At 44.2% G+C, this 13,895-nt stretch overlaps 1 protein-coding gene across 3 annotated transcripts in view; it reads right to left on the reverse strand.

The window, feature by feature from the left end:
- Positions 1-612: 612 nt before the first annotated feature.
- Positions 613-13,895, reverse strand: part of Lancl1 (LanC like glutathione S-transferase 1) — a 33,596-nt gene continuing 20,313 nt past the window's right edge. For 2 of the 3 annotated variants that reach the window (XM_087564408.1, XM_087564407.1), the window contains exons 5-10: positions 10,633-10,768; positions 9,949-10,095; positions 7,466-7,648; positions 5,561-5,737; positions 5,121-5,193; positions 613-4,325 (exon numbers count right to left, since the gene is read on the reverse strand). In XM_087564408.1, coding sequence (XP_087420534.1) covers positions 4,249-4,325; positions 5,121-5,193; positions 5,561-5,737; positions 7,466-7,648; positions 9,949-10,095; positions 10,633-10,768 — 793 coding nt within the window. In that variant the 3' untranslated portion in view covers positions 613-4,248. 3 annotated transcript variants of the gene reach the window in all.

Consider the following 13,895-nt stretch of genomic DNA (forward strand, 5'->3'; position numbering starts at 1 on the left):
ACAAAGGCCTTCCCCAACACTTACTTGTAGAGTGACAGAACATTAGCTGCAGACATAATGTCATCATGGTTGCAATTTGCATGCTGATAGGAAGTTAACAGAACGTAGAGATGTGAAATGAGGCTGGCTGACTGGGAGTGGCCCTGCTAGGCTCCATTTGTCTATCCCCATTAGTCCACGGTTTGGCTTACTGTGCTTGTACTTTCTCTCATTACCACGGAAACTGTAGACTATGTCTCCAAGGGCGTATTACCCAGGCTCCTGGAAGACTGCTTATCAGTTCACAGAGTGGAGCTGTGGAGCCACTGTGCTCTCCGTTCTCAGGAAGGCCAGTGTTCTGCTTTGGAAGCAGCCTCTGATCAAGGCTTTGGAAAAGTGTGTGTGGATTCAAAGGAGGATGGAACAGCAAATCTTCGGGGTACATTTACAGAACGCTTGTAAAGACAGGGCCAGGAGGCCTTTGAGGTACTGATTCCACACTGGGGCTCAAGGTAGGAAAGAAAAATAGCATAAATTACCATTTTTTAATCATCAGAGAGTATGGGAGGGACACAGGGATTTTTTTTTTAAACATATTAACAAAGAAGTTATGGGTAAATGGAAAGAGCCAAATTACTTAAAGGTTTTTATTATTATTATTACAATGACAATTGCAGTTTCATTGTTACAGAGAAGTAAACACAGGACCGGGTCACTCCACAGAGTCTGGTTACTGGAGACTTCTGTCCCTCCATTCCTCACTGCCTGATCAGCAGACCATGCATCCCGTCATTTCACTTAAAGAAGAGAAAACAACCCTACCTCTCCGTGTGTTCTGAGTCATCCAGTCAACAGAGGAGCAGGAGGAAGGCCACGTAGCTCAGAGATGAAAACGTGCTTCATGGCATCACTGGCAAACTTCTGATGCGCTGGCTCATGGTGTCCTGAGAGAGTGATCCGGTCTCCTAGGTGACTGGGCAGACTTGCTTCCCCGTAGTTACGCCTCATCCAAGGACCTCACTTCTAAGCTCCTTTCAGAGCTGTGAGCTGCTGGTAGCTGACCACTGGGCAAACTGAGGTAAACATAGGTGGTAACGTGCCTGCCACACGGTTTGAAACCTTCGAAGATTCTCTCAAAATCTACCACGATCACATATGAATCTATTATTACAAAGGAGTGGAACTAACAATGAAGCAGTAGTTAGGAGTGAATCCCAGGGACAGAGTTTATACAGAAAAAGCCACTATTTACCCTTAGAAACACTTTTCACGTTCAAACTGAAGCGAACAGTATCTGATACTCAGGCATTTTATTGAGGACCAGGGAGTCCAATCCTACAATAACATACAAATATGAAACCAGCTCTTCCCCGTTTAGTGGCGATGAACCTTGGGGTGATTCTTTAATGTCCCCTGCACTGACTTCCCTTCACTAGATGTCAACAGTTTTCCTACAGTCCAGCTGTATGGAGCCCTCAGAAACCTGCTCTGATCTGTGTCAGGGAAGCCAAAAAGGAGCAGGAATTAAGGTGAAGTGAGCAGGGACTACACCTGAGTTCTCGGAGCCGAAGGAGGATAGAGGTAAAAGTTCCCAATTACACTATTTATTTCAAAGTCAGGTTCTATAATCTAGAAACAAATTGACCTGAGGACACAGGAGTGGAGACCTGCAATTCTGTTACTTAGAGAAATGGGGAAGGAAAAAAAAATACTTGTAGATCCTCTTTATCTAACTGTACATACATGCGGGCTTCTGCCTTGATATGGGTGGGAACCAGATGGCTCTAAGGGTGACAGACTGACAGCTGGGAGGACATGAACGCCTGGTGGGATCTGTGGAGACAGCCGAAGCAATGCTGACATTTTACACGATTAAGCTTAGGGCAGAAAAGCACAAGGGGCTAGCAGACTGCCCCACAGGCTCTGGACATCTACCCCCAGACTCAGGATGGAGATGAACACCACCACTGAGCTTTCAGGCAGCCACTGGAAGGCTTTGAAACCAAGAAGAAAAACCTCCGAGGGAGCAATGTAAAAGAACAAAAGCAACAACACCACGTCTGTACAACTCTGGAGTGGAAATGAACTTGCAGTCTCTATGCAAGGAGAGGCATTGGTGTGAGCCTTGTATTCTACCTGAGTTTAAAATCCTCAGAAAACTCCCAGCTCTTATACGTACGTGAACAGTGGTATACGCACTCAGTGTAATGAGTTTCAAAAAAGCTTCAGTGAAGAGAGCTGAATGGTGTCGATGAGTCTGCTCATGGGTGACAATATGCAGAAAGCAGCATTAATCAGGATGCCTGGGGAAGCACTGTGACCAAGTCTCTTGGCTGACCAAAACACTTCCTCTTTTTCTTTAATAAGTATCTATAGAAAAGTGCAGGCAGGATATAACAAGCCATTTAACTAAACCAAGTAAGCTTTCTTTTCTAAGGCTGGACACCTCGCCAAACAGCTGTACTTTGCTGTCTGTGAGTCTCACTTATAAATACCGACACCATCAATACATGGCAGACTGCACACAGCTTCTGAGGATGAAGTCCCTGATGTATAGGGGTCACAGAAGGACCAACTCAATCCTAGAAATTGAGTGCTGGGCTGCTCTTTGGATCTTACTGTAGGCACCCTTTAAAGGGCCTGAAAATTTCACATAAACTATTTTGGTACCAAATAGAAAATAATAGGGATTATTCCTCATAGCAACCAGCATACACTCCTAGGGGATCTGATCTCCAATAAAAATAGCATGACCAAAAGAGCCACAAAATAACAGATTAAATACTCTTAGATCCTGTTGTTTTAAAGCTGGAAAATGTCACCAAGTCAGTTACAAAGAGTCTGGATAGGCCTTCCGCCTTCCTACAGAAGAAAGGAGGGAGGATAAGGAGCCAATGGGCATTTGTTTAGAGTTGGAAGCACCAAGGAGTCTTCTGCACGGTCTCAGAGTCGGACAGAATGTTGCTCTTGGGATATGCAAATGCTCATTTGTTACAAGCACGAAGGCAGTAACACCCCAGGCCAGCTAAGAGTCAGAGTGCTTGTCAAGAGCTGTGGTTTCTTAGAAGCTACTGGTTAGAGCAGCGCCCTTTCCACATTCTTTGTAAGCAGAATTAGATTCTGTACTATTTAGTGATCAATGTTCAAATCAATTGCCAGGAAGCGATGACATGTAGCACTCATTCAGCGAAAAGCAAGTCAAATCTGAGCCGAACGTCTGAAGGTCAGCCAAAGGTCAGGTAGAATCCTGTCTCAGCAAATTCACACAGGAAATCTACTTCAGATTTCATATGATTACTGAAGGACAAACACTTTTAAAATAAACATTCCTGAAGTATAATACAAACCAACAAACTGGTGAACAAACTGGTGTTGAACTAACTTTCAGATCAGATTGTGTGTCACAACCATATTAAATTTTGACAATGTTGCGGGCAGATAGTGCCTTTGTGCCTCTTGAGTGGTAATTCTAGCTCAGATAGAAACTAGAAATTTAAAAAATGACATTTAGGCCCAAAGTCTAGTCTATAATTCTTTCAGAAAATTCTACAGTTTTTCTTTCAGAAGCATGGGCTATAGTTTTTGTCCCCTTTGATCAAACACTTGAGAAAACCCAGCCACAGAACTACTTTCTGGAGGAGGAATATTCAACAGAAGAGTTGGAAGGCAGCATTCAACAACAGCATCTGCATGTATCTGCCTAACTCACCGAGTCTGTGTACGCACTGTGCGTGTCTGAGCTGGGGCAGAGCCCAGGGCTCTTCTGCATGGTAGAAAATGTTCTACCACTCAGCTATGTCCCAGATCTCTCCATTTTGGAACAGGGTCTGACTAAGTTGCCAAGGTTGGTCTTGAACTTGTGATCCTCATGCCTCTCTCTGCAGTAGATGGGATAACATGCTACCAGGCATGGCTTACAGAGTTTTCAGAAAACATTTTCGAGCGCACTAAGGCATGATTACATTGATAAGCTGTTGGAGGAACATTTGCTGAACGCCTGGAAACTATGTTAATGACTATGAAACACTGTACCTGTCATCCGTCTTTCCCTTTGGAAGGAAGCTAAGGCGGCTTCATGTTTACTTTTAAATTAAATAAAAGTAAATCATAAAAGGAAGGCGCTGAACTGCTAAAGCAAATTATGGAAATAAAAACCCAACTACTTCAAAGTATACAGTTTCATTCTGCTTCCTTCAAAAGCAATGGACACACAGAGCTCAGAGGGATACACAGAACCATGCTGTGAGCGGCAGGGGACATGCTTTCTTCTCAGAGTTCAAATGCAGGGAACTTGGCCTTTGTGGGGACTAACAGGTCAGCCAAGAAATATATCGTTCCAGCCATCCCTAAAGGAACAGAAAGAAGCACAAGTTACTACACCACATGGCTCTATTTAATTAGGCGGCTCATTGCTTTTTGTCATCAACTTTATGTTAAGTCATGGGAAGCATCCTGTAATTCCTACCCCACATTCAAAATCAGAGGCCCTGAGTAGGGTTCTTGGCTGTCTTTCTATTTAGGGGAAGATAGGAGACAGAATGGAGGCAAACGAGTTCAAGATACTTATTCAAGCCACTCACTTCCTGTCACTTGGCCACATGTGAGTTCCTTCACCACAGCCTCGTGGCCATTTTCCTCCTGGAGGCTCTGCATCTATGACTCCGCATATGCCTAGCTCCATAAATGGTGGCCACCATTACAGCTACTAACATTATAGTCTGTGGTAATGTGGTAACATGCTCACTGACTCTTTCTTTTGGGGGGTGGGGTGGGTGGGACACAGTTTCATACAGTCCAGGCTGGCCTTAAACAAGTAAATGGCCTAGGATGACCCTGAAATGCTGATCCTCCTGCCTCTACTGTCTCCAGCCCTTGAGTGCTGTGATTATAGTGGGGATTGTGAGTGTGTGCCAAATGCCCAGTTTACCTAGCACAAAAGATGGAACCCAGGGCTTCAGGTGTACCAAGCAAGCACTCTAACAACGAGCTACCTCCTCAGCCTTGCTAAGTGACCAGCACATCAGGAAAGATGTGTAAGAATGGACTATAAAAATTAGTCTGTGGTTACACCTGCAAAACCAACACATCATCAAGCAGAGGTAGTTGATGGCATCAGAAGCTAAGTTGTGTGTGAGAAATACCTTCAAAGAGAGAGAAGGGCGTGTCCGGTGTCCTGCACCCGTGCTCTCCATAGTCTAAGCACCACTCAGCAAACTGAAAATGAGGCAGAGTTCAATTACTGCAGTTATTTCCAGATCCTAGGAACTCACGAAAACTGCCTGTTACTTTGAATAATTCCCAAGCTATCAAGTGAGAGGCAGAAGACCGAGGAACGGGTGGTTTGGAGGCAGGTGTATGGCTTGGGAATTTAGGGAGCAGTAAGAACACTAATGCCAAAGAACAAAATGACGCTTCATCCTTTGCTCCCCGAATGTTCAAGCAGAATCTACCCTTTAAAGGGATGTTAATGGGACTGACTAGTTCTCACGGTTTTTCTTAAAGGACTTGTTTATAAATTCTAAGCCCTCGGACCCTTTCAACCTCCCAAGGGGATGCTTCCCGTGCACAGCCTGGCTCTTACCTTACAGGCCCTGTACAGGTATTTCGCATCTTGTGTGAGGTTATAGAGTGCCAGGAAAGCATAGGCATTCCCTGCAGCACCGTGGCACAGCCCATAGCCCTTCTTCAGTAGCCCGTACTGCCAGATCACGTCAGCACACTGCTGGGCGTCACACAGGTAATGCTCCTCTTTGAACACCTGCAGAGTCAAGGGACACATGGGAGCTCTGTCATCAGGGGTGTAAAGCTCTTCCTGCCTGGGAAGGCAAGGTGGGGAAGAGGAGGAGGAGGCACGGCAAGAAGTAAGGAACGCAACAGGATGTGTGGTACTTCAAAGACAAACTTAACACTGACTTGTATCACAGTTAGGTTTTGTCACCTTGACACAAGACTAGGCACACTTGGGAAGAGGGGGCCTCCACTGATAAACTGTCCTCATCAGACTGGCCTGTGGGCATGTCTTTGGGTGTTTCCTTGATTGATGATTGAGGGAGAAAGGCCTAGTCCACTGTGGGTGGTGCTATCCCCTGTCATGTAGTCTTTGGGTGTATAAGAAAGAGGGCTGAGCAAGGCAGGGAAGGCAAGTAGCATTTGCCCATGGACTCTTTCAGTTCTTGTTGCCTCAGGTTCCTGCCGTGGCTTCCCTTCATACTGGACTAACCTTTTCTTCCCTATTCCAAGCTGCTTTTCGTCAGTGTATTATCACAGCAACAGAAAGCTAACTAATGTGACTAGCTTTGCTTTTAAAAATAACTGGGCCTGCTTGTGTGTGTTTGGTCTAAGATGTGTGTGTGTGTGTGACAGACGCAGCAACAATACTGAACTGCTCACTTGTTTTATCACCAATCACCTTCCAAAGAACACACTGGCCATATGCAAGTCATACAACTTGAGTAACTGACACCCTTCACCATCAGAGTGTCTTTACCTCCTGGGGAAGAATCAATGAGCTGTTATATGTTTATGTGTTTGTGAGTGTGGGGGTACCTATGGAGGCCAAAGGTCCAGATCAGGTGTTTTCACACTATATTTTAGGATAGTGTGTCTCTCTCACCTTGGAGCACAAAGACTGGGCAACACTAGCTAATCAGGATGCTCTAGGGATCGTCCTGTGTCCAACTCCAGCACTGGGACTGCATTTTATGTATACAATTCAGTGGCACTACAGTCATAAAGCTGTGCCCCTGACACCACTTCTATCTTTATCACTACACATTGAGCAGCATTCCCTGTTTTCTACTCCTGACCCCGACACCTTCTATTTTCTGTCTGTAATTTCCCTATTCTGGATACTTCCTATTAGCCATCACTCCATAGAAGTGACATTTCCTCTTCTGTGTTGCATTTCTGGGTATCTACTTACTCTGTTTAGCATGTTTTCAAAGTCTGAGTATTGCAGTCTGTATTAGAATTCATTCCCTTTTCTGACTGGACACTATGCCCCAGCATGCACACACCATGTTTTATCTACTTGTCCATCTGTTGATGGATAAGGGATGCTTAGCTACTTCTCACACTTGGATTAGAGCAGGGCTGTTATGGATGGTCACTTCAGGGGAGGGGCACAGGTCCAGAGTGGAGCTGCTGGGTTGGATGTCAAGTGCTGTTTAAGAGCCAGCAGTCTTTCTGCATGGCAGCTGTATCCTTCACATCGCTGAAGCAACGGGTAAGGATTCTGCTTTCACTCATGCTTCTGGGGTACTGATCTTCGCTCTGCCACTTCTGTTATCATCTTGGTTACTCTGTCAGTGAAGCCACTTCTGGTGTTATGAGATGGTGTTCACTATGGTAGGATGGACAACTGTGAGAAGGATGCTAACAATGACCTCAGATCCAACAGTTGTTCATAATCCTTTCGTGACTGAGAATAGTGTTAAGTTGTAAAAGCGTTTGCTATTTTGTTGTTAACCAAGAGAACAAGAGGTACCTTGTATGCTTGGATGAGCATATAGATGACCCCAGGGGCGCCATGGCACCAGTGGACAAGCAGGTCTCTGGTGTCATCCAAACATGAAGGGTAGTTGCCAGAAGGGAACTTCAGCTGGCAGACAAAGTCTACACTGGGTTTCACCAAACTATGTAACTTCCCTTGGCTTACATGAAGGCTGGGCTAAAGAGGAAAGACAGGATTATTAGTTCTGCTGAAGAGAATGACATTCCTAGAACTCAGAATGAGTTTAAAACCAAACCAGAAAAAAAAAATCATGCCTAATAGGAAATGTGACATCATTAAAAGGCTTCATATCTCTTCCGATTTCTTCATCTGCTAGATAGTCTTGTTTTAATCTAGTTTATGATTTTTAAGAAATGGAACAAACTACAGTTGGGCCATTATTGACCTCTTATGGCCTTCTGTATGTGTTGTTTCCAATGACTGCTGTTATGGACAGGTTCACAAGTACTGTGCCCACGTCAATGCTTGCAAACAAGGGTGAAACAGATGTGTGTTGAGTGCAGGGATGCACTGACCACCAAGCTCACCTTCCACTTTAAGAAAGAGTGGTAGTGGATGCTGTCTGTAACAGAGAAGGACACGAGAGAGACTGGGAGATCTGAGACCTGCTGCAGACGTACAGTATGCCTCCACACCAAATTGGAAATGACTTGTACACTGGATTACTCTGATACTAGGATATAGAGATTTATAAATCATGGTGAGGCAGGGCAGATGGATGTTATTTGGAATATAATCTAGTCATTTTCTTTTTGATACTGTTCTTAATTCAGGGCCTGTTCATTCTTTAAAAGACATAGGGGGGCTGGAGAGACGACTCAGTGGTTAAGAGCACCGACTGCTCTTCCAGAGGTCCTGAGGTCCCAGCAACCACACGGTGGCTCACAACCATCTGTAATGGGGTCTGATGCCCTCCTTCTGGTGTGTCTGAAAACAGCTACAATGTACTCATATAAATATAATAAATAAATCTTAAAAAAAAAAGACATAGGGGACAGGGCATGCAGGATGAGGGGTACACAATCAGGGGATGGCGCTGGAAATGGTAAGATGTAGTATGTTCTTAGCATCCTGGGCTCTTCAAGGCATGTAAGAACAGTACTTTACACAAGGAAGAGTCCGAATAAAGTATTAAAGTGGAGTGAGTCCCTCCCCAGGACTCATCCAACATGACTGAGAAGTAATGCTGCTCAATGTTATATTAATAGCTAGGCACAGTCAGATTTCCATTACTAAAACCTTCATCATTTCAAATAGATAACAACCTGGAAATTGAAAAATCGATGCTGTGGTTTTCAGATTTCTTATTAGAGCTTGCAGAAAGAGGCAGGGCGATATCTCTTGACTATTAGATTAAATGGCAGGTCAAAAAGGCTACCACCATTCACTGACATGTTATGATTTTAACACACCTTGAATGTCAAAAGACACAAACCTTCTTTTTCTGAAAGCTGTTTAAGAATATACATGTAGCTCTGGAAATATGCATCACCAAGGGAACAATCTGGAAGAAGGGATTTAAATCTTGGTTGTCAATAATGCTAATGATACAACTTCTACTAGAAAACAGAATAAGTGAATGAGTGAGTGAATGAATGAATGCAGGTTGGCCTCTCATCGCTGCTCCCAAACTGTGACTGTACTCTGAGGCAAACATGGGTCGAGGAGAGGTAGGACACAGTTTTGTACTCTTGCAGCTAGATGGTGACATACACATCCATGCGTGCATGCTGCACACACGAGTAGACAACACCTTCCTTTATGCGACACTGTGATTTGTAAAGAAGAGGCACTTGATTCTGCTTCCAGAAAGAATCCATTTTCTTCTGCCATAAATTTTCATTCACAAACACCAATTGTTGTCTTAGAACTAGGCATCCTCTGAGTTCTCTTTCTGACCTTCCCCAAATCAAGTTTACTGCAGTGAATTCTATTTGTCTTCAGTCTTTCTAATTTGGGGTGATGTCTCCCACTACTGTCAGAACCTAAGAACTATGGAACACAGCACAAAATCCCCCATAGTCTTCCTGGCTTTGCTCTCCCAGTGAGCCTTAGGCAGTGTGTGCTGTTATTTTTTTTTTTTAATTGATTTTTGTTTTCACTCTTCAAGTCTGTTTCAGTGGGTTTTCTTTATAATAGGGAGTAATACTTGTAACTCCAGGCATTTTCTGAGAGAGACCAACAGAGGGCACATCATAGAGGATTAGAGGTCATGACCCTGCTCCAGTTGCATGCTGGGAGTGCAATTCACCTGGCTCAAGCAGCATCCCCAGGATGGGGGTCTTCATGCTGTCACACTTGAGAGAGCTCCCTGGCTACTGCACCTCTGCTGAGGTCAGATGACTGCAAGGCGTGTGACTCAGTGACAGACAGGAAGACAGTATCAGGATCTGATCCCCAGCCAAGACAGTACACATGCGCCTGGTCAGCTTAGTCTCGCCTTGAGCATCCCTTACCTGCATCAGGTAGTAATAAATGCCCGCCAAGCCGTGGGCAGCCCCCACGTAATATTCCTGGTACCACTCGTACATCAGTGGGGATTTCGTTGTGAAGTTTCTCTTTCTAGACAGCTTCTCCCCAGAGGTTAAGATGGTTTCACAAATCTACAGGGAGAAAGCCAAGCGAAATAACAAGATGGTTAGACAAAAAGTGCTCTTGGTGGAGGCAAGGGACTTTTTGTTAAGAAGTACTGAAAAACTGGAAGGGAATCAGACACTATCATCCACCAGGAAGGACAGGCAGTTCCCTTCTGAGAAGTGGGAATATATTTTGTCTAGAGGACTGTTGGCTGAGGAGGTCCCCCAACTCTCTTTATTAGCACTTTTAAGAATCCATCCTTCAAAGAAAAGCACAAACTCCTCCTGGCACTGAAGGAGATATTTGTATCTGAGAGATGGATCTGGCCTCTGTCTCCCCTAGGGAGGGCCTCTGAATGGTCAAACCTAGCAGGATGGCCTTCTGACTCCCTTGGCTCCTGACAGGGCCTCCCACAGACCGAGTGTGAAGCTGCAGGCTCTCTGAAGGCGCCTCACCTATACAGGTCAAACACTTGGCCTCCCTACATGGACATAGTAGGTGGAGAGACAAAGAGTATGCAAGCAGCTGCCTCAGACACTCTAAACCCCACAGAACTGCATTACCTGCTGAATGTGGCTCTGAGGAATCTTCTCCTCTCCAAAGTTCTTATTGACAAAAAGCAGAGCGAAGATGTAGCCTATGCGGCCGTAGAGCATTTCATTTGGTACGTGGGGATCAATCTTATTTAGGTGAATGAGCCTAGGAACAGAAACATGTGACTATGATCACCTGACAGGGGTCAGACACTGGCATTCCAAGTGGTCCATTAAAATATATAAACACCAATGCATAAGCATATATACCTAAAAGCACAGTTAAAATTAGCCCCGTACTGAGTTCACATTGGAACCGGTCAAACACAAGGAGAATGCACAAGTGAGGCAGAGGCTCCAGGATTCTCCCTAGCTTCTCACATACGCTGGCTCTAAGACTTCTGCTTAAGCAGTGGGGATGGGAGGAGCTAGCAAGTGCAGCCATCACAGCATTTAGCCAGAGAGCTGCTGGCTTTAATAAAATGCTTGCTGCATCCCACTCACCTTCATTGCAGCCTGGTTGGCCACGAGGTAACACATGCAAATGGCATAAACCCTTCTAGCTTTTATTTTTAGAAACAATCTTGGCTACCGAGGTTTTTTTTATAGTCAAGGTCAATCCTGGTGGTAACAAACTAAAAGAAAAAAAATGATATAGCACTTTTGGGCTACTGAATCAGGTTAATACTGTAAACACTGGCATTGGTGTGACTGTATAAAATATATATACACACAAATACATATTTATGTGTCTTGGAGGGTAAGCTATTTCTACAGGGATCTGTCTAAGAGAGCTCACATGCCTTATTTTCGTCCAGTTGCTTTTCAGTATATACCTATGCAGGTCTTTGAGGAGCGAAATGACTGGCACATATACTCTAGATCCAAAGGGTGCTATGCAGATTCTTGGGCCTTGTTCTGCTATGACCCATGCTGAACAACCAGGCAGTTGGAGGTTCTTTGGGGAATAAGAGGCTTCACGGAGCTGAGCATGCTGGTATACACTGTGCCCTGAGCGCCTGAAAGACTTCACAGAGAAGAGCCCCCAGAGCTCAGAGACACTTCTGAGAGGATCTGGGAGGACAACTGACATGGCCACAGGCAGAGGAGCTTGGCCAGACCCTCTCTTTCAAAAGAACTTAGCAAAACATTTGCTAAGAAAATCATACGTGTTTTTCCCTTTTGCCATAACCTGTATCTAGGAAATACTGGGGCTAAGAAAACAAATCTGTCCACTATACACAAACTCTGTTACTGCAGTGGCCAGAATACAACCTCAAGGTCGGATCAGAATTCTGAATGAAGTGTTAATACAAATGCATCAATCCTACAGATTCTGAAAACAGAAACGAACTTGATTTACTTTTGCAAAAGCGACATTTAAAAAGGAAGATGGCGGTGTCATTTTGGCCCTAGGAAATACAATTATGAGCCATGACTGCACTTAGTTCAATGAAGAGCTTACCAAAACACTTGAACTAATTCTCATTTACACTACCACGAGGTGGCGAAATACAATTAACATTTTAAAACCAAAGTCATTTGCACTAGGGCTGGTTATAGCAGAATATGGTGTACGGTTTAAATGCCTACAGATACACACTGTGCAGAGCCAGCATCTCCCAACAGCACAGTTTAGGCTAATAAGGAACATGGATTTCTTTTCTGGACCAGAATTCACCAGCACTTACTAGTGTTTCTGCTTTCTACAGGTAGGGCCCAGCTGTGTGCTTCACATGCTGCATTCTGTCAATAAAATAACGAGGGCATTTGAAAACCATAAAGGCTGTTTTATGTCTTTTTGGAAACTCTCAAACCAGAAGCATATTTCTGCAGCTCCATTTATCTGTTTGGGTGGACTGATGTTAATAGAAACAAGGTGTGAGAAGAGACCAGCGAGTCAGTGAATGTCACTGGAGGAAGAGTAAAGACACTCAATGACCAAGGTGTGCTGCTAGGCACGTAGTGTCACTTCCCGAGGGTGTTATAATGGGCAAAGTCCTTTTCCAATTCATCTCGCTACAACACATGTCTCACTCTGTCCAAACCCACAGCTCCTCCTCATCCTAACTACCAGCCTCTGAGTTCTATTCTGCTGGGCTGGTCACCTACTGTGGCAAACAGGGGATGCCTTCCATTTGCATTTTGACACTAAGAACTCTATGCAGACTACATAGAACTCCTACAGGGAATTTACCAGAGAGCAGAGAGAACCAGTGAGAGAGAGGTTCTGCTGTTCAAGCAGGCCATTGTATTCACTGGTTCTCACTCATCCCTCTAAACCCTCCACCCCTGTGGGAAGTTAGAGACCTCCATCCTCCATTTGAAAAGTGCAAGTCCTATCCATTCCAGAAGCTAAAGATGCCCAGAGGCAGGTTAGGAACTAAAACCTAAAGGAAACTGATTTCTTTGGATTCTGGTTTCTTTATGTAAACATTACTTTTTTTTAAAAATATTAACAGCATATTTGCTCTTTCAAACTTAAAATTCTGATTTTGAGATTATATTTTATCAAGAAAATGCTGGAAAGGTAAAGGGGACACAACAAAGACACTGGTGTATGATTCCCCAGAGAGTCAGCCACCGGGACAGGACGATGGCTCATAAAAAAACAGAATAAGCAAGCACATTGACTCGACCTGAGGGCAAAAAGTAATTCTGGGCTTCTAGAAACCAAACGAATGGAATTTTTGCCAAGGAGAGGGAGGAGGTGCAGAAGGTGAAGGGAACACTGCAGTTCCCAACAGAGCTCATAAAACAAAGCTAGGCAGTCAAAGCTGGGGCCACCAAGTCCCTTTTACATCCACATTCGAATACATACGTGACTGTAAGAATAACCACACAGATACACACAGAGAGACAGACAGAAAATACACACACACACATACACACACACACACACACACACACACACACACACACACACACACACACACACACTCTTTTGTTTTGAAACAACCTTACGCTCTAGACTAGCCTGGCCTGGAACGTAACTACATGGCCCAGATTGACCTTGAATTTACAGAAATCCTCCTCCCTCAACCTTCCCAGTGCTAGGATCATGGATAGGAGCCACCAGGCCTGTCTCAAATTCTGTAGTTTAACTGTATATAATAGTTATGCTGGCCATAAATAAGATGTTCTTGTTGTGTCATAAAATTTTAATACGTAAATCACAAAAGGTATCAAATAATAAGTAAGTCTTATCTTACTCATTGGAGCATTTTAATTTTAATAAAGCAATCATGGCATCTGTTAATTGTGGTATCTGTTACCATTTCCCAGAGAGCGTT

The sequence above is a fragment of the Rattus norvegicus genome, chromosome 9 (genome assembly GCF_021556685.1).
Source record: "Rattus norvegicus strain SHRSP/BbbUtx chromosome 9, alternate assembly SHRSP_T2T, whole genome shotgun sequence".
Taxonomy (NCBI): domain Eukaryota; kingdom Metazoa; phylum Chordata; class Mammalia; order Rodentia; family Muridae; genus Rattus; species Rattus norvegicus.